At 52.0% G+C, this 16,744-nt stretch overlaps 6 protein-coding genes across 6 annotated transcripts; 3 read left to right on the top strand and 3 right to left on the bottom strand.

Annotated features, from left to right (window-relative positions):
• Positions 1-136: 136 nt before the first annotated feature.
• Positions 137-750, top strand: P153DRAFT_389496 (ubiquitin-conjugating enzyme; the record flags this gene model as incomplete). The annotated part of the gene is made up of 2 exons (XM_033670850.1): positions 137-380; positions 497-750. The coding sequence occupies 2 exons, from the start codon at positions 137-139 to the stop codon at positions 748-750; spliced, it is 498 nt and encodes a 165-aa protein (XP_033519725.1).
• P153DRAFT_370006 (sulfite oxidase-like protein) lies at positions 640-2,421 on the bottom strand. The gene is made up of 3 exons (XM_033668917.1): positions 2,193-2,421; positions 2,036-2,097; positions 640-1,977 (listed from the first exon to the last, which is right to left on the bottom strand). The coding sequence occupies exons 1-3, from the start codon at positions 2,199-2,201 to the stop codon at positions 918-920; spliced, it is 1,131 nt and encodes a 376-aa protein (XP_033519724.1). The 5' UTR covers positions 2,202-2,421; the 3' UTR covers positions 640-917.
• A 1,397-nt stretch (positions 2,422-3,818) lies between these two features.
• Positions 3,819-5,379, bottom strand: P153DRAFT_370002 (alpha/beta-hydrolase). Its single transcript, XM_033668916.1, has 2 exons — positions 4,672-5,379; positions 3,819-4,610 (listed from the first exon to the last, which is right to left on the bottom strand). The coding sequence occupies exons 1-2, from the start codon at positions 5,059-5,061 to the stop codon at positions 3,996-3,998; spliced, it is 1,005 nt and encodes a 334-aa protein (XP_033519723.1). The 5' UTR covers positions 5,062-5,379; the 3' UTR covers positions 3,819-3,995.
• A 558-nt stretch (positions 5,380-5,937) lies between these two features.
• Positions 5,938-7,442, top strand: P153DRAFT_348373 (ribokinase-like protein). The gene is made up of 2 exons (XM_033666204.1): positions 5,938-6,433; positions 6,493-7,442. Exons 1-2 carry the CDS (start codon positions 5,960-5,962, stop codon positions 6,997-6,999), a joined length of 981 nt encoding a protein of 326 aa, XP_033519722.1. The 5' UTR covers positions 5,938-5,959; the 3' UTR covers positions 7,000-7,442.
• A 2,427-nt stretch (positions 7,443-9,869) lies between these two features.
• P153DRAFT_425759 (uncharacterized protein) lies at positions 9,870-11,554 on the top strand (the record flags this gene model as incomplete). Its single annotated transcript, XM_033672564.1, has 2 exons — positions 9,870-10,784; positions 10,922-11,554. The coding sequence occupies 2 exons, from the start codon at positions 9,870-9,872 to the stop codon at positions 11,282-11,284; spliced, it is 1,278 nt and encodes a 425-aa protein (XP_033519721.1). The 3' UTR covers positions 11,285-11,554.
• A 782-nt stretch (positions 11,555-12,336) lies between these two features.
• On the bottom strand, positions 12,337-16,648 carry P153DRAFT_369999 (phosphoribosylformylglycinamidine synthase-like protein). Its single transcript, XM_033668915.1, has one exon. It carries the CDS (start codon positions 16,608-16,610, stop codon positions 12,510-12,512), a length of 4,101 nt encoding a protein of 1,366 aa, XP_033519720.1. The 5' UTR covers positions 16,611-16,648; the 3' UTR covers positions 12,337-12,509.
• Between the last annotated feature and the right edge of the window lie 96 nt (positions 16,649-16,744).

Raw genomic sequence — 16,744 nt, 5'->3', positions numbered from 1 at the left:
TCCCTGCCACTATCCGCGACCAAGCTCCACCATATAAATCCTCCCCGCACATCATCCACAGATCCGATTCCACCACAGACACCCACGATCCGTCTCCGTCCACCCACCCACTCACTACACGCACACGACCCCCACAATGACATCCTCCGCCTCGAAACGCCTCTTCAAAGAATACAAATCCCTGTCTTCGGACCCGCCAGAAGGCATAACCGCCGGCCCCGTCAGCGAAGACGACATGTTCATCTGGGAGGCGCTGATCCAAGGGCCCGAGGACACGCCGTTCGAGGGCGGTATCTTCCCTGCAGAGCTGAAGTTTCCAAAGGACTACCCGCTTGCGCCGCCCAAGATGAAGTTCGTCACCGACATGTGGCATCCGAATGGTGCGTCGTGCTTCTCCAGTTGCTAGTCTGGTGTGAACGGTGGGAGGGAGCGAAGGGAGGGGTTGTTGGGGATGAGACTGAGAAATGACAACGGATTTGCTGACGCGAGTGTGTAGTGTACACGAACGGCGAAGTCTGCATATCGATTCTGCATCCGCCCGGCGACGATCCACTGCACTACGAACAGGCGTCTGAGCGCTGGTCGCCGATCCAAAGCGTTGAGAAGATACTGATCAGTGTCATGAGTATGCTGGCTGAGCCGAACGATGAGAGTCCGGCGAACGTGGATGCGGCAAGGATGTGGAGGGAGAGGAGGGCCGAGTATGAGAAGATTGTGAGGGGCAACGTGAGGAAGAGTCTGGGGCTTTGATGGCACGTGGGAACCACGGCAATGAATGAATCATGAGGCATGGCATACGGGAGTTTGAGATGTGATGTGAGCTTCTTACGAAGCGTGGTCATATAAGCTGGCTAATGCTACGCTGATGGAGAAGACAAAATCTAGAACATTTTCACACGCTTTCCGCATGCCTCCTCTCATATAACCTCCAGCCCAGACACCTCCCCATAACCGTTGTAACCCACGCCTCTGAAATTCCACACGGGATGCTCGGCCTGCGTAGAGCCACTCTTATCTGTTGCCCGGCTCAGTACCCTTACGTCTTTACCCTCGTCGACTTTGACCTTCGCATTCCACAACGTCCACGCCCATCTCAAGTCTGCTTCTGTCGCCTCTGCTTCGTCCTGGCCCTTGATCAACTCCGCATCCGTCCATGTCTTCCCTCCATCAACGCTGACTTCCACCTTGGTAATCGGTCCCTCGGCACCACTCGGTAGCGCATAACCCTTGACTTGTATTCTGCCATCCTCGTCACGCTTCACGGTTGAATCGGATTTTGGCACCCCAATAACACTGTTGATAGGCATATCCTGCAGCGCGCTGACCTTGCCCCACCACTCCTCCGCCTTCTCCTTCGAATCCGCTTCCGGGGGCAGGATCTTGTAGTCGTGCTGCTGGTAGTAGCTACTGCTCTCGCACATCTGCACAGTGATGCGATCCAGCCACTTCACGCTCCTAGCCCCTGCAATCCCAGGCGTGACAACCCTCACTGGCGCGCCGTGGTTGGGTGGTAGCGGCTCACCGTTCATCTGCAGCGCGAGGATTATCGAACTCCCTGGGTCCATGGCGCGTGACAACGGTATCGATGCGCCGTAGAAGTCGTCGTCCTGGCAGGGCGTCTGATGGCATGCGAACGCGACGTGTGCATCTTCCCACTTTTCTTTCTCAACGTCTAGTTTAGCGCGTGAGAGAACGTCTGAGAGGAGTGGCCCTGTCCATTTGCAGTTCATGACTGCGCCGTCGAACCAGTCGATTCCGTTGACTTCTTTGAGCTTTGTGCGCATCGTGTGGCGTCTGTTACCTGCGCATTGCAGCGCGCAGATAACGGAGTGCTGTGGTAAAGACGCCAGGTCCGCGACGCTGAGGGACAGTCCATCATGCACAAGTCCGGAGACTGACACGCGGTGTGTGGAAGTGGATATGTGTGGGATAGGACCATGATTGCGATCGTAACCGGTGCCTGGCTGAGTTATGAAACTGCACCTCCTGTCAGCTCTACGTGCATTTCTTCAAACCCACGTGAGCGTGTTGGTACCTCGAAACCAATGTCTCCAACTCGGGCTCGCGATTCAGCGGCTCTTCGACTGAATACTCAAGCTATGACATCATTGTCAGCCCTATCCACATCCCAGCCTTCCAATTATAAACAGTATACCGCATTAGGACAGCTGTGAGGCCAAAGAGACGCGTACCTGGACCATGGTGTTCGTTTTGGGATCTAGCAGCGATGGCGTGCTGGAGGGATCAAGCGAAGCTCTTAATATGGCGGGGGTGGGGTTATCGACGGGGCTGAGCTGTCCGACGCGTTGGCAGGCGCAGGTTGGCACAGGGTGTCACGAAGGGCCGGTGTGATGCGAAGATCGGGTATCAGCGGCTGTTCTTATGCGAAAGAACGTGTCAAGTTTGTACAGAGGCATTGTGTGTTCTTTGGATGTTTGTGCTTTGAAATGGGAAGATCGAGAGCACGCTTTGTTGAAAAATTGTAGTGCGGTCATGACGTTTCCGCGGGAATCGATTGCGACATTTTGGCGTGGGTCGTGGAAGCTTCAAAGCGCTTCTGGACGCGTTGATTTGGCACGATATTTTTCTGTAGGGCTGGAGACGCTTCGATGGCGATATTCTGGAATATGTTGTGTACGAAATCTCTCAGTTGAATGTAAATGTCAAAAGTAAGCTTCGTCGATCCTTCCACGGAGAACTAGTACGAGGTCACAGACATGTACTCTACAAACAGGGTAGACTAAATGTGAACATAGTAGTTAAAGCAAAACTTTCATACCAGCCGACCACAGTAAGGTTCTCAGCACACCATGAGCTTGAAAATCAGGCTTGATACGCTTCTGACCATTAAGTCAGAGGCGACCTGAAGTTTGAGTAGACTTTGTTACGCTCATGATAGCCCGCCTCGGTCTTACCAATGTAACCATAGGTTGCGGTTTGCTTCCATCCAGGTGCCACTCCGTTGGAGATGTGGAATCAAGCGTATACACCGGCAACGTCCCCAGATGGTTTGACAGGATCGTTGCCATCGAGTTTGTGTTTGGCCGCGTCAGTCAACTCCTTGGACGTGAACTTGGGTCGATTCAGGACATTGTATATATCCGCATCCTTGATACCTTGGATAATCTGTTCGGCGATGGCTTCGACGCTCCGCTTTTCGATCAAGGCGTGGAGTTTTTCAATCCTCGTGGTCTTATGAAACTTCGTGATGAGTTCGGTGATGGTCCTTCCGAGAACACTCTGGTCTGGTGGAGATGCATGTACCCAACCCTGGGACTGGAATTCTCGTGAGCCCAGATTCCCAGATTCATTTGTGTGTTCCAGTCGTTGATTTCTTCTTTCCAAGGTTTAGCCCTTGATAATATTTGTTGACTTTACCCATGAGTTCTTGACCAAGTTGCCATAAAACTTTCAGCAAGGTCCCTCCATCATGATGAGAATTTACACGATACATTAATATCTAGACGATACAATCCACACAGCACGTGCCACCTGTAGAGAGACTAGTTCCGAAGTCCAAGTTTGATATTTCTTACTCAGGTAGATGTACCGGCTTGGATGAACTTCCTGAAGAAGACAGGATTCTAAAAGCCTAGTATACACCTTGACAACGTGCTTTCTGTAAACATTGTTAGGGTTCTTGTGGCACTATTGTCCTAGTACGTGTTGTTGTCTGTGTTAAGCATCCTGAATGACATCTGCGTGTCTAACGTTAATCTCAACACAGAGTCTACTTTGCATTACCGTCTACGAAGAGCTATCATTGACTTCCCCCTTGTTGTATTATACACGTCCTTCATGCTGGAACACTACATGCTCTTGTCGATCGAGCCCGTCATCTTATCAGAGGTAAGGAACGAGCAAGGCTAAGAACGTTTCTGCACAGCTGAGCTTATAACACTACTTGCAAATTCTCTATTTTCTTGAAGGAGCCAAAGTTTCCATTCCATAAAGTAGAAATCTCGTTTGCACATTAACCAGACGCAATCCAATCCTCATATCGCCCTAATCAGACCCTCCAACTGCTCTCTCTTCCAATTCATAGAGATACTCGCGTGCGTATCATCTTCCACTCTAAGCCGTGCCCTCCCTCCCAACCGCTTAGCAATTTGCTCCCCATGATTCAGCGGAACAAACGTATCCTCACGTCCATACCACAACTGCACATCCAGATCCGGCCGCACATCCTCAACGCAAAAACCCCAGTCCACACAAATCAGCCTCCCGTCCTCCCGCACGCCCTCAAACCCCTGCGTATACGCCTCCCGCGTCGTTCGCAGCATCAATCGCACAACATGTTCGTCACTCATGAGCACGCGATCCTTGTCGTGCGTGATGGCGCTCACATTCGACGGCCGCAGCATGAGTGCGAGACGCTGCTCGTCGCTCAAGTCAACGCGGCCCATGGGGTCGCGCTGGAAAAACCAGCGCAGCAGAAAGCTGGGCGAGTAACGCCATCCTATGGTGAAGCCTAGCCAATGCACCCAGCCCGCGCCGCGCATCCCAATGTCCGGCGGTCCGATGCCGCATACGAGGGCGACAGCTTTTAGCTGGGTTGGAGGTAGGGCCACGGCAAGGGCGAGCGCGTAGGGACCGCCTCCTGAGACACCCTCGATGGTGTTAGCACATAGATGAGATTAACAACACATCAAACACGTCTGACGTACGTACCAGAACAGCGTATTCTCGCAGCCCCAGATGTGTAGCAAGATATTCCACGTCCTTGGCGTGGTCGAGCAGTGTGCGTCCTGCGTACGGCGTGCTCCAGCCCATACCTGGTCTATCCGTGGCAATGATGCGCGCGCCGAGTTCTAGGCCTAGGTCGTGGTACGTTGCTGCTTCGAGTCGCGAGCCCGGTAGTCCGTGCTGGTAGAAAATCGCCTTTCCTGTTGGTGAGCCGTATTGTGCGTAGCCGAGGGCTCGCCCGTCGGGGAGTGTAAGGGTATGTGAAGTGTCATTGTCGAGGCGGAAACGACATTTTGGAGGAGGATCTAGGGCAGGTAGAGGGGGGGCGGTTGGTTGGCGGGTTGGTGTGAATAGTTGGGTGAGGTAGGTTTGCATGTTTGGTCCTTGGGAGATGGTTTATAGGGATAGTGGTTGGACGTGTTGTTTGTATAAGGTAGGTGAATCTGCTATTCGAAGGGACTTTCAATTGCTGATTTAGAGGGAGTGATTGATTAATTACTTAAGTAGGTCGTGATATTTATGTCTGATGACTTGTCGTCGGCCTTGTCGGAAAGCCGGCTCATTGCGTCTCACCTCACTCCGTTCTGTTTAGGCTGCCGCGCGCTGACAAAGGACATGTGCACGTAGAATTGCAGCTTCTTGAGGAGGCCTAAATACTGTTAGTACTCTATGTTTTGTAATTCTCTTTCGGATTGGGGAGTAGCAGGGTTTCACAGCTGTGCTGACACATTTGAGATAGGTTCCCGTCTTGCTGACCGTGTAACTTAATGGGATAGACAACATAGAGATGTCGTGATACCCTGTATTCTCTTGGATTTGTTGTAAATTTTTGTCGTTTGTGACGATTTGTACTTGTTATTGCGGGAATAGAAAGTAAAAGAATTAGCGATGCTGATGATCTTGCTGATAATATCAAAAATATTCGTCTGTTACATTTGATCTATTCTCTTTTTCCCAGCTTGTCAAGCCGTTTGAACAAGAGAGCCTACATAAGTCTTCAGGTGGTTAATAAGATAAGAAGCGGCCTTCTCTGTCTTGTAGAGACTATTGACCGCACTACAACTCAGTCTCACCAATCATGAAGCTAAGCTGTAGAAGTAGAAGTCTTAGAGGGAAGATTCACTCCATTATTTAACAAACTGAGTTGAGGTTGCAAGTAGAAGTAGAGGAACATCTCCACAAAACCCCACACTAGCTAGCGCAGCCGCTAAACTTCGAATCAAAGCCCTATCGTCATCCCACCTTCGAATTCACGCGCACCAAAACCAAAACCATGTCTTCACCCCGGGCTGTCATCTCCGTCATTGGCTCCCTCAACGTCGACCTCGTGACCCGCACAGCACGCGTACCCGTCGGCGGCGAAACCCTCACAACCGAGTCTTTCGACATTGGCTTCGGCGGGAAAGGCGCTAACCAGGCTGTAGCATGTGCACGTCTATCCAGGACGCAGCAACAAGCTCAGAATGGCGGAGAGGGGGATGTCGAGGTGCGCATGGTCGGTGCAGTAGGGGATGATGAGTTTCACGAGGGTTTCTTGAAGAGTCTGCAAAAAGATGGGCTGAATACGGACAGGGTGCAGATCTTGAAGGGTAAGAAGATGGGGGTTGCAGTCATCATTGTGGAAACGGGGACGGGGGAGAATCGGATTATGTTGTGTCCGGGGGCGAACGGAGATGTACAGGTTGAGGATCTTGTGGACGGAGATGCGACTGTAGCATTGTTTCAGCTGGAACTGCCGCTGGATGTGGTGCGTATCCTGCTTGTTCTCTTTTGTTGCTTTCTCGGGGGATGCTGATGTGAAGGAAGGTTCTGCACAACATGAAAACAGCGCGTCAGAAAGGTGTGGAAACTATCATCAATCCCGCACCCGCCATCCCACTACCGGAGGAAGCCTACCAAGGACTAGATCATCTGATCGTCAACGAAACCGAGGCTGCGATCCTTTCTGGAATCGAAAATCCTCCGTCGTGGGATGAAGTAGCTGCTGTTTTCGTGGCTCGGGGAGTGCAAAACGTCATCATCACTCTCGGTGGGGAAGGTGTTTTCTATAAGACATCAAAGCAGCAGTCCAGTGGGGAGCCCGGTCGTATCGTTCCTGCACGTAAGGTCAAGGTGGTCGACACGACAGCAGCAGGTGACACTTTCACAGGTGCTTACACTGTGGCCGTAGCACGCTGGAAGGTGATGTCTCAGGAGGCGGATTTTGATCTCGATGCGGCGATTGCACATGCAAATCGAGCAGCGTCACTGACAGTGCAGAAGGCGGGTGCGCAGTCGAGTATTCCGTGGGCGGACGAGGTGCCGGAAGCATAACAGTCCAGAGGGGTGGACAATAAGACACCAGTACCTAAGGCGTTAATAGCATGAGATGCCTTTTGGAGACCGCACTCAACATAATTAGCACAAACATTTGACAAACCTCTGTTTGGTCGCGACCCCGAAATCCTCAACAACTGTTCATCTTGAACCTTGGTTAACTTTGCACAATCGCAACCAGAGAGATTTCACACGTCTATCTACCAATGAGTGACTTTGGTTTGGTCTTTCGATTTTTGAAGTAGGTCTTAGGATTCTACTGTTTGTTTGCTTACTGTATCAATTCCATGAGAACCAACGGTTTTTACCATAAGCGATCTCCAAGCTTTCAATCAACATATTGAGGCACTCATGTCGTCCAACCGTTGAACTATTTCAACGAGTGTTGCGACAACTTGTTCCCGGTTCTCATTTGTTGGGTTCATAATCATAGTCCAGTGATGTTTCTTTGTATTCCAATCTCTTTTCTCAACTGAACAATACACTTGACTGATGATACATGACACATTCCGTAGTAGTTCAAGGTGTGAAATATCCATGGCACAGATGATCTAACCTCAATCTTCCTGAAATTGTCACTTGTCTAATCTCTGCTACCATTTTACGATCCTCGCTAGGGACATGATGCTGTCGCTATCGCCCTTTACCCTGTTTCCTTGTACAAACACATGTGTCATTAGCACCATGAAGACGATATCCCATCGTCCGGTGTGTACGGCCCTAGTATTCGATTAGCTTAGAATAGTAGCCACCTGCTCAAGCCAAGAGATGTTGACACAAGACACACAATGCCCCAAATTGCTTGGCGTTGAAAGGGAACAATGAAATCATTGAGAGCCCGAAAATTGTACTCAGGCGCAAAAAGCAAAACAGCCCCCACAGTTGTTGGGATGTCCTGCTTCATGAGTAAAATACCCCGCACATCTGATCGTAATTTTGTTGTCTACAGATATGATTAAAACACCTGTCTCGGTATCTTGGGTCAGTATCAAACTTTGATTGATATTATTGTCAACCCTTTCCAACAGAGTTCCGGTACCATAGTTTACATGATAATAAATAAAATTGTTAAGCATACATCGCGGTGACGATAGTGACAGCAACGGGGATGAGCAAGGGTTCGTGATCGGATGCTCTGGCACACTAATAGTCCTCTTTAACTAATCAAGTATACAATGCATTTCAGGGGTATTGTGTATGTACGGTTAGAGAACTTGTGACAGCTGAGTTGACAAGTCTGGTAAGAACACAAGTGTTCCATCTAGTCAGAGCCAGTAGGGAATCTGCCCGCAATTGGCAACGTGCTTCTGCCTTTGTTGAGCTGTCGTCATACCAGAACTATGAGGGCTCAAAGAGTCACGATGCTTACGATGATTGGAGAGACTTCCGACCGTTTCAAGAAAGAAAAAGCAAAAGCGAAATAACAGCTGGATAGAGCGGAGAAATACGAACTATCCTCTAGCGGGTATCGAATCACACCACATAATAATCGTTCAAAGAGCTGTTATGGATTAACGCAAAGCTGAAGACTCTACCTACAAGTATCTTGGTAAGTTTCATTTGGAAGACGATAGATCCCTCGTTCAACCGCCGAGTGCAAGTCGCTCGTACCATCGAAATTCGATGTCATGACGCCTGATGAAGTCGAATACTGGGTAAGAGAAGAACATCATCGTTATTTCGGCGAGGAAAACGAGCTACCAGACGTCAACCCGAATTTGGGGCAGTTTCAAAAGTATTTGGAGAGGACGTGTCCTGGCCACGACGCGGCCATTTACAACGCAATCATCAAGTATTCCAGCATGGCTTAGCTATATATTGGAAACCTGCTTATGATCTTCAGGATTGACAAAGAAACGACCTCTGTGCCATTATCGAAGACGGCTACGCCAACAACCAGTCATTTTGTTGAGATGTATATACCTTGCTCTTTTTCTAAGACTTTTGCTAAATAAATACTAGGGCAGAAGTAAGAGACCAACACAGCACGGAGTTGCTGGGCATAGGTCTGACAGTGTCCAAGAACGATCACCATTCACAAGCGTCTATGATGTCGCAAACTTCAACGCTGGACGCTCCAGCCCCAGCTTGCACGCTTGCCCAGGCAAGACTGGATGATAGTCTAGAGGCCGTGGTTTATGTACGATATCTGGAGCACGGCTTCACACCAACTGGAGATTTCTACGGTCTAGAATACCTCAAAATTGATCTAATTAGTGTGCACCCGACCGTGGAAAAGACACTCATTCGTCAGGCAGTAAACTTGTAAGACAATAATAATGTGTAAGTTGACTGCTTGCTAATACCTTCAAGACTTCAAAAGCCTGGACATAAGTATAGTTTCCACCCTGATCGCGATGGGGTTTACCTTCATGATAGGGCGGCCAGCAATACCAGTCAGGTTGCACAGTCAAACTCTACAACTGAACTCAGTTCAACCGACCGTGTTCTACAAAACATTCAAGTCAATGCCTTTGATACATCACAACTATCTGCAGATAGCTTGAGTCCTTCTACATCACCGCAACATGCTACTTTTCCAACCGACGATGGTACAGCAAAGGACGTAAGAATATCCGATGACCAGAACACGTCCAAGAGTGATCTTCTCGCAAGAAAGGTGAGTCAGCTACAGGCTTCTGCTAATGACTGGAACAAAGTAAGTCAATGGATGTTTTGACACCAACCAAGGCATACTCGACATCTATTCTTTTCTCTTCCAAGACTTCTGCTTCTTCCCGAATCATTCAATCTATTCGAGCTATTCGACTAACGCAAGACAGACTGTTCATTCCAGTGACACAGAAGCGACTCGAATCGATTCAAGCGACTCGGATTGTTCATTCGATGCCCGTGAGGACAGTCTCATGGACCTGCTACTTGCAGAAGATTCTACAGAAGGCGAAATCATCAGTGAAGTGGAAAATGAGATTCGCGATGCACCGCTCTTATCCGCGAGTGTCATACGAGGAGAAGACCGCTCCGTTCTACCACAGTATGGTTTCCTGGGTTCTCACGAAAAAGAGAAGGTCTTTCTCAATACCAACGTGCCGTTTTCGGCTTTCATATGCGGGGTCCAGGGCAGTGGAAAGAGCCATACCGCGTCTTGCATTCTCGAGAATGCGCTCATACCCTCTTCGCAACTTGGGCGTCTCAAGAAGCCGCTTTCTGCGCTGGTATTCAGCTACAGCCAGTTTGGAGGTGATGGCTCGGGTTTCAGTATCAGTGAGGCAGCTTTCTTGGGAACGCCACATCCGAAGTTCCCCAATCACCCTCATGTGAAGAAAGTCCACGTTTGGGTGGCACCATCCAACTATGTCAAAATCTCTAGATTGTACCTTCTGATTCCTAACGTGGTTGTCTCGCAGTTCAAGCTAAAACCTCGGAATCTGGACATCGATACGATGCTCACGTTGATGAATGTCGCTGAGTCAAACGATACGCCTCTGTATATGGCCGCCGTGACACAGATTCTTCGACAGATGGCAACCGATGGGGGAGCGTTCAACTACACCGATTTCAAAGCCAGGTTGAAAAAATGCCGTTTCAACCCAGCACAGGTCAACATGTTGCAGATGCGCTTGGATCTGCTGGAATCATTCTTAGATATGAATAACAGCTGCCCCGATCTGGTTTTCGAGGAGGGAGAAGTAGCTGTTATGGACATGAGCTGTCCATTTGTAGATGCAAACACGGCGTGCATTCTTTTCCGGATCGGACTGCAGAGTTATCTCCGATCAGGAACGGCCGGCAAGATTGTTGTGCTTGACGAGGCTCATAAGGTACGTGCAAAACTCCCTTATTCGATCGCCGTCATCGGGAATGTTTTTCCTCGGATTGCCGGGCGGGTACGTCAGAAACAAGTTTGACCAATCTCAGTACATGATGCCCAACCCCCGGCGCAAAAGCGCTGAACGAGACACTCCTCACTACCATTCGCTTGCAGCGTCACTACGGTGTCCGCGTTGTAATTTCCACACAAGAGCCTACGTTGTTAACAGATCTCATCGCCCTATGCTCCATCACGATAATCCACCGATTTAGTAGCCCAGAATGGTTCGCCGCTATCAAACGTCACATACCTATGCGACAAGAAGAACACCACTCAACCATGGAAGCCATTGAATGCCTCAAAACTGGCACTGCGCTTGTGTATTCGCCGAACGCGGTGTTGGGCATGTACGAAAATGGAGGGCTGGAAAAGGGCACAGGTAAGCTGATACCACTTACTGTGAGGAAGAGGGTGACGAGTGATGGAGGTCTTAGCGTGCTTGCTGTTTAGACATGCGATGATTTCTCTTGCTTCGTTGGTCTTTTGCCGCGTTTTGAGCTGTTCAATAGTATAATCTGCAATCATCCGCTGTAGCACGTCGTCGATAAAACCATAACCAACCCCTTGTTGTCGTCATTTAAATGTAGCGTTCTTTGTTTTTCGCTTCGCCACTGTCCCCAGTAGGACCAGACGAAATCACAGCTTTCGTCGCTCGGTATGACCTACAAAGCATCGTTAGTTGACCTACGGCGTTGAAGCCTTCGTGACTGCGGGCTCCTCAAAACGTACCAGCAAGCCGTGTATCATATAAAGTTTTATTCTGCACTGTTCTTTATCTTAACAACTGAAACAAGTATAAAACGCGTATTGGTCGCTGTTGACGAGAAACTCGATTCACATTCAGCTTTTCTCAACAGCCAAACTGCCAATGAAGCAACACAAAAGCTATCTACTGCCTATATCGCTGCGTTTTCCCATCTGAGAAACTCAAAATCCTCAAATCACACAAGTAAAGTAAGGAGAAGCATCCGTAATCTAAACTCCTATAAATACATCTGTCACGATCCTACACAACGAAATACCTCCATGAAAATAACGAACACCACAAACACCACATCTTTACACCAGCGTAATATGATCATCTGCCCCGGTAGCTGCACATGCCATTCCGCGCGCACAGCCCACGCACGCGCTTCTAGTACTCGATAATGCAAGTTACCAACCTCCATGAAAACGCACCTAGACTAATCATTCACTTCGTCAGATGATTTCCATCGAAAAACAGCAGCCACTTTTGTCTAGAACGGAAAACCTCCTCGTCGACAGAACACGCACCCTCACTCACCGGTCGAGTATTGAGAAGCCAAGGCCGCGCGGGTAAGACAAGATGCGGTATTTTTGTCGTCGGAGCTTTGGCGACTGGAATTGTCTCCGAGTGTGTAGATTGTTGGCTTGTAGCTTTTTTCGCCCTGGGCGTCGGGGGTATATAACGTTTTCTTGATGAGGCGAAAGTGCTTGGGATCTTGAACAACAGTGTTGTGTGGCACGCGCGTAGTAGAAAGAACCACTTCCTTAAAATCATAACACATACTATTTTCCCTGTCACCTAGCCCCCTCCCATCCAAAATATTCTAATATAAGATTTCCCCAGCGAACAAAGCCACAAACGCCAACCATCCTTACCTAAAATGCAACCCCAACTCTCATATCTTCTCCATCCATCCATGCACTCACACTAACCAACCCACCTCCTCGCGCTCTTAAACATCCTAGACCACGGCCCCAACTCCCCCCACTCCTCCATCCTCTCCCTAGGAATATAACTCCCGACCTCCCTCAAAATAGTGCGCTCAGGATGCGGCATAAGCGCCAGCACCCTCCCACTCGCCGACCGCACGCCCGTGATGCCCATAGGCGAGCCATTGGGGTTATGCGGATACATCTCAGTCTGTTTACCGTAGTTATCCACGTAGCGCAGCGCCACGAGATTTTCACTATACAGGGCCTCGGGCGAGGAAGACGCGCCAGCGGAGGAGAAGTGTGCGCGGCCCTCACCGTGGGCGGTGACGATGGGGAGTTTGGACCCGTGCATGCCGTGCAGGAAGACGGATTGGGGTGCGCTGCCCTTGGGCGGGTCGATGACTTCGACCATGCAGACGCGCGCTTCGTACTGCTCGCTTGCGTTTCGCTCGAAGCTTGGCCAGAGGTCTGCGCCGGGGATGAGCTCTTTCAGCTTGGAGAGGAATTGGCAGCCGTTGCATACACCGAGGGTGAAGGTGTCGGGGCGCTGGAAGAAGGTCTGGAACTCTTTGCGTGTGGTGGGGTGCAGTAGGACGGATTTAGCCCAGCCTTGTCCCGCGCCTAGGACGTCGCCGTATGAGAATCCTCCGCAGGCGGCTAGACCGACGAAGCCGGCGAGCGAGACGCGCTCGGAGATGATGTCTGTCATGTGGACGTCGATCGCGGTGAAGCCAGCCATGTGGAAAGCGAAGGCCATTTCGGCTTGGCCGTTGACACCTTCTTCTCTCAGGATAGCCACGCGTGGCTTTGATGTGAAGGCTGACGAGATGGTGGTCTTGAATGGAAGGATATTTTCTTGAGGCTTGAAGGTCAAGTTGTAAGACAGACCAGGGTCTTTGTCGTCGAGAATATTCGCAAACTCGGCGTCTGCACACACAGGGTTGTCGCGAAGTTTTTGCATGCGGTATGAAGTCTCTGCCCAGCGCTGCTGCAGCTTCTGACGAGTGTTTCTGTAGAGAACCAGAGAACCGTGTGCAACAGAGATTTGCTGCTTCGACGCCTCTGGTACGCGACCAATCTTCTTGATCATTCCAGGTGGTGGGCCGCAAGTGGCGAAGCAGCGGTTGAATGCAATCTCGTCCTTCTTTCTGACTTGGAAGACCGCACCAAGCTCCTCATTGAAGAGTGCTTCGAGCATGTCCTTGGGCTCGCTTGAACGGGCAACGCCATCGAGCATGATCTCAAGCCCACATCGGCCAGCGAACATCATCTCGACAAGTGTCGTGAACAGACCACCATCAGACCTGTCGTGATAAGCAAGTACAATGCCAGACTCATGCAACTGCTCAAGTGCGTCAAAGTAGTCCTTGATGATGTTGGCGTCGTAGACATCAGGCGCTTCGTCTCCAACCTGGCCGAATGTCTGGGCAAGAGCAGATCCGCCAAGATGCTTCTTGCCCACTGCCAGATCAACGAAGAGCAAGACTGTCTCGCCAACGTCCTCCAATCGCTCGAGGGCAGGAGTCCATGTTCGGTCGGTGCGGTCGACAGGCGCAAACGCAGTGATGATCAGTGACATGGGTGCCGTGACCTCCTTCGCTTCGCCGTTGTCCGACCACTTCATCTTCATGCTCATAGAGTCCTTGCCAACAGGGATGGATATGCCCAATCGAGGGCAGAGATCCATACCAATTGCCTCCACAGCCTCGTACAAAGCGGCTCCCTCGCCAGGATGGCTACTGGCGGACATCCAGTTGGCAGATAGCCTGACTCTGGACAACCTGTCGAACAAGCTTGCAGCAGCAATGTTCATGAGAGACTCGGCTACGGCCATTCTGGCGGACGCTGCTGGTGAGATGAGTGCAAGTGTGGGCTTCTCGCCCATGGCCATTGCTTCGCCAGTCTTGACACCAGCCAGCAATGATGTAGCTGTTACCGACACATCAGACACTGGAACCTGCCACTTGCCAACCATCTGGTCGCGGACGGTGAGACCGCCTACAGTTCGATCACCGATAGTGATGAGGAAGTTCTTGGAACCGACAGAAGGAAGTGTGAGCACGCGGTCTACAGCCTCCGCGATCAGGCCGTCCTTGGGTGTGTCTGGAATATATATGGACAAGCTGCTGTCGAATGCAGGCAGTCTGAGTTTTCGAGACTCGACTACACGGGACATCTTTGGAGCCTTTCCAAACAATGTCTCCATCGGCAGATCGATCGGCTTGGGGTGGTCTGTCGAGTTCCTGTCTGTGAGTACGAGGCGCTGCTCGTCGGTTGCAACTCCCACAACCGAGTATCCGCAGCGCTCGCGGTTGCAGATGCGCTTGAATAGGTCGAGGTCGTTGGGCCCGACCGCCATGACATAACGCTCCTGAGCCTCGCAACACCAGATCTGTAGCGGGCTCATACTCTTGTCGGTGTTGTCTATCTCGCGCAGCTCAAAGATGGCGCCGAGTCCTGAGTCATGCACGAGCTCTGGCAGCGCGTTTGACAGGCCTCCCGCGCCGACATCGTGGATGAACAGGATGGGATTCTTGTCGCCCATTGATCGACACGTGTCGATGACCTCTTGGGCTCGCCTCTGGACTTCAGGGTTGCCTCGTTGCACGCTCGCGAAGTCGAGGTCGATGTTGCCTTCGCCAGACTGGACACTCGATGCAGCTCCACCACCCAGGCCAATGAGCATGGCAGGCCCACCAATGACGAGCAGATGGGAGCCAGCGGGCACGATGTCAGGGTCCTTCAGGGCATGTTGTGGCCTCACAGTCCCCACACCACCTGCTAGCATGATGGGCTTGTGGTAGCCCCGAATCTCCGACTCGGTCTCGTTGGTGAAGACACGCATAAGCATGGTCCTGAAGTAGCCGATGGTGCAGGGTCGACCAAACTCGTTATTGAACTGGGCGCTTCCTAGTGGTGCCTCGAGCATGATGTCCAGACTGCTCGCGATGTGGCCAGGCTTCCCGACGTCGCGGAGCTCCCATGGCCGCTCAAAGCCCTCGATCAGCAGATCAGAGACAGTGAAACCGGCCAGACCCGCCTTGGGCTTGGAGCCGCGTCCCACAGCACCCTCGTCTCTGATCTCACCACCGGAGCCAGTGGCAGCGCCGGGGAAGGGCGACACGGCCGTGGGGTGGTTGTGCGTCTCGACCTTGCAGAGGATGTGCACCGTCTCCTTGGTGCCGTTCCACTCGCCGGTGAGGTTGTTGGGGGCCCAGAAGCTCGCCTCCTCGCCGTTGAGGACGGCGGCGTTATCGCTGTATGCGCTGACGACGTGCTGGGGGTGCTTCTGGTGGGTGTTGCGGATCATGCCGAACAGCGAGTAGGGCTTGTGCAGGCCGTCGATGGTGAAGTCTGCGTTGAACTGCTTGTGGCGGCAGTGCTCCGAGTTGACCTGGGCGAACATGAACAGCTCGACGTCGACGGGCCCGCGCTTCAGCTCGGTCGTGTAGGCGTCGACGAGGTAGTCCATCTCCGACTTGTCCATGGCGAGGCCCAGCTCGCGGTTGGCGTGCTCGAGGGCGGCCTGGGCGCTGCTGTACTCGTCGAAGCTGATGATCGTGGCCTGCGCGGGCTCGCTCTCGCCGAAGATGGCGTTGAGGTTGGGGGCGGTGCGGCTGATGGTCTGCGTCATGCGGTCGTGCAGCTGGTCGCGGCTGGGGATCTCGTCGGCGGCGAGGGTGCGGTCGAAGGTGGCGGCCAGCACCATGCCGCGCTCGATGCGCTTGACGGCGTGCTCGAGGGTGCAGGTGCGGGCGATCATGGACGCCAGCGAGCTCCATGGCGAGATGGTGCCGGCGCGGGGGGAGACGTAGAAGAGGACCGTGTGGTCGTCCGTGGGCTCGCCGCCGCGGTGCACGGCGTCGAGCAGCGTCTGCGAGAGGGCGTCGCTGGCCGCGGGGTCCTCGCCATAGTGCAGGATCTGCTGCAGCGTCTTCAATTCCTCGTCGCTCAGCTCCTTCAGCGGGTTGACAAAGTGCACCCACACGGCGCGCACCTCCTTGGCCCCGATGTCGTGCGCCAGGCGCTGCAGGCGGAAGTCGGAGTGGGCTGACGAGCCCGGCAGGAGCAGGTACGCGTCTTCAGTCGGCGCCATGCTGGATGGGCGGGGATTGTGTCACAGTGCGACGTCTCGCTGCTCTTCCAAAGGCCTGACGCATGGCGGGGTCGCCTCAAAAAAAGTCTGGTGGGGCAACCGACGCGTCACTAGCGTGCGCTGCACCTTCCTCA

The sequence above is a fragment of the Dothidotthia symphoricarpi genome (assembly GCF_010015815.1).
Source record: "Dothidotthia symphoricarpi CBS 119687 unplaced genomic scaffold P153scaffold_20, whole genome shotgun sequence".
Taxonomy (NCBI): domain Eukaryota; kingdom Fungi; phylum Ascomycota; class Dothideomycetes; order Pleosporales; family Dothidotthiaceae; genus Dothidotthia; species Dothidotthia symphoricarpi.
Note: the sequence above shows the minus strand (reverse complement) of the source record. Positions and strands in the feature narration are given on the sequence as shown.

What these genes read in the sequence shown, in the direction of transcription:
- P153DRAFT_348373 (XM_033666204.1), top strand. Translation starts at nt 5,960, where the DNA reads ATGTCTTCACCCCGGGCTGTCATCTCCGTCATTGGCTCCCTCAACGTC. An exon ending in TGGAACTGCCGCTGGATGTG is followed by an intron (nt 6,434 to 6,492) that starts GTGCGTATCCTG and finishes ATGTGAAGGAAG; the next exon opens with GTTCTGCACAACATGAAAAC.
- P153DRAFT_369999 (XM_033668915.1), bottom strand. Translation starts at nt 16,610, where the DNA reads ATGGCGCCGACTGAAGACGCGTACCTGCTCCTGCCGGGCTCGTCAGCC.
- P153DRAFT_370002 (XM_033668916.1), bottom strand. Translation starts at nt 5,061, where the DNA reads ATGCAAACCTACCTCACCCAACTATTCACACCAACCCGCCAACCAACC. An exon ending in TGCGAGAATACGCTGTTCTG is followed by an intron (nt 4,611 to 4,671) that starts GTACGTACGTCA and finishes AACACCATCGAG; the next exon opens with GGTGTCTCAGGAGGCGGTCC.
- P153DRAFT_370006 (XM_033668917.1), bottom strand. An exon ending in TTGGAGACATTGGTTTCGAG is followed by an intron (nt 1,978 to 2,035) that starts GTACCAACACGC and finishes CAGGAGGTGCAG; the next exon opens with TTTCATAACTCAGCCAGGCA.